The sequence below is a fragment of the Pteropus alecto genome, unplaced genomic scaffold, assembly GCF_000325575.1.
Source record: "Pteropus alecto unplaced genomic scaffold, ASM32557v1 scaffold117, whole genome shotgun sequence".
Lineage (NCBI taxonomy): Eukaryota > Metazoa > Chordata > Mammalia > Chiroptera > Pteropodidae > Pteropus > Pteropus alecto.
In genome coordinates this window covers 2,737,239-2,738,483 of record NW_006440642.1, presented here as the reverse complement: position 1 = coordinate 2,738,483, position 1,245 = coordinate 2,737,239, and the positions used below count along the sequence as shown (strand labels likewise).

The 1,245-nt window shown below is 54.1% G+C and overlaps 1 protein-coding gene across 1 annotated transcript in view; it reads left to right on the top strand.

Annotated features, from left to right (window-relative positions):
* Positions 1 to 29: 29 nt before the first annotated feature.
* The window catches only part of CD8B (CD8b molecule), an 11,669-nt gene continuing 10,453 nt past the window's right edge, over positions 30 to 1,245 (top strand). Inside the window, exon 1 of the mRNA XM_006917722.1 lies at positions 30 to 100. Within this exon, the coding sequence (XP_006917784.1) occupies positions 58 to 100 (43 nt within the window). The 5' untranslated portion in view covers positions 30 to 57. The remainder of the gene's footprint in view (positions 101 to 1,245) is intronic.

The following is a 1,245-nucleotide window of genomic DNA, read 5'->3' as shown; positions in this document are numbered from 1 at the left end:
CCCGCCCCCCGCCCCAGCGGGTACTGTTTCAGTCGAGGACCAGGTGTCCAGGCCAAGATGCAGCTGCGTCCCTGGCTCCTCCTCGCCGCACAGCTGGCCGGTAAGTCCGGAAGACTAGCGATGTGCGGGGCTGGGGCGGGTAGTCTGCGCTGCACCCGGGAAGAGCCTGAGCGGTGGGGTTTATGATGGACTGTCCCGGTGGAATGCAGATCCCAGAGCCCGGGGCTGCGGGACACCTGGAAGCAGCCGGCAGCCACGATCCCTGAGGGTAGAAAGGAAAGTCCTCCCGAGAGCTCATGACTCGGAGGTTTGGGGGGCTCCAGGACTGAGGGCACCTCTGCCCAAAGTCTGGAGCTAGGAGATGGAGACTCAGGATGAGAGGAGAGAGGGGAAAAGGGAAGGAAGGATGGAAGAAGATAGGAAGAAGAAAAGAGAAAGAGGGTGGAGGTCCAGAGAGGAAGGAAAAATGCTCTTGCCCAGGGTCCAAGAAGGGGCCAGAGGCCCTCTTCTGTCTTTGGCGTCCCACACTTGACACAGGGTTCTGTAGGTAAACTTTTATTACTTCCAGGCAAGTTTTTGTAATACAATCTGCCAAATACCAGGCTGTTGCCTTGTTGCCACTTACCCGGCAGGTACGGCCTGATATTCCCTCCAGGTCCCCTGTTTCCCCAATAGTCCCTGGGGTTGGGTATGTAGTGTGACTCCAGTAATGAGCAGTGTTGGAGTTGAAATGTTGGAAGTGGAATGGAGGAGAGAGTCTAGATTGTCTCTCTAACTAAGCTTTGTCAGATCACCTTTTAGAAGAAGCCCCTTCGCCCCCAAACTGCGCACCAACCTGTGCTTGATTTGCTCTCTTGTACAAAAACCCAAAGCTGGTCATCCTGCCAGCGGTGATAAGTCCTGCCAGCCCAGGCTCTCACCCAGCGAGCTTAATAACATCTGAAGTAGAAGCTACTCCAGGCCATTCAAATCTCCTAAAGTTATTGCCAATCATTTTAGAAACAGCAGGTCCCTCTGAGAATGGAGTCACTGGGTTACTGAGAGAATCAAATGAATCAAATGAGACCACACATGTGACAAGGCCTGGCTCCATGTCCAGCACATAGATGGGACTCGATCATGGCTCGGTGTTCAGTCCCCAGGGACTGAAAAGCAAGTGGTCACGAGAGCGAGACCAGGGCAGATGTCAGCCAGGAAGTCTTCATGTCAGGACGCAGGAGGGAGAACATACACTAACAACCTGGT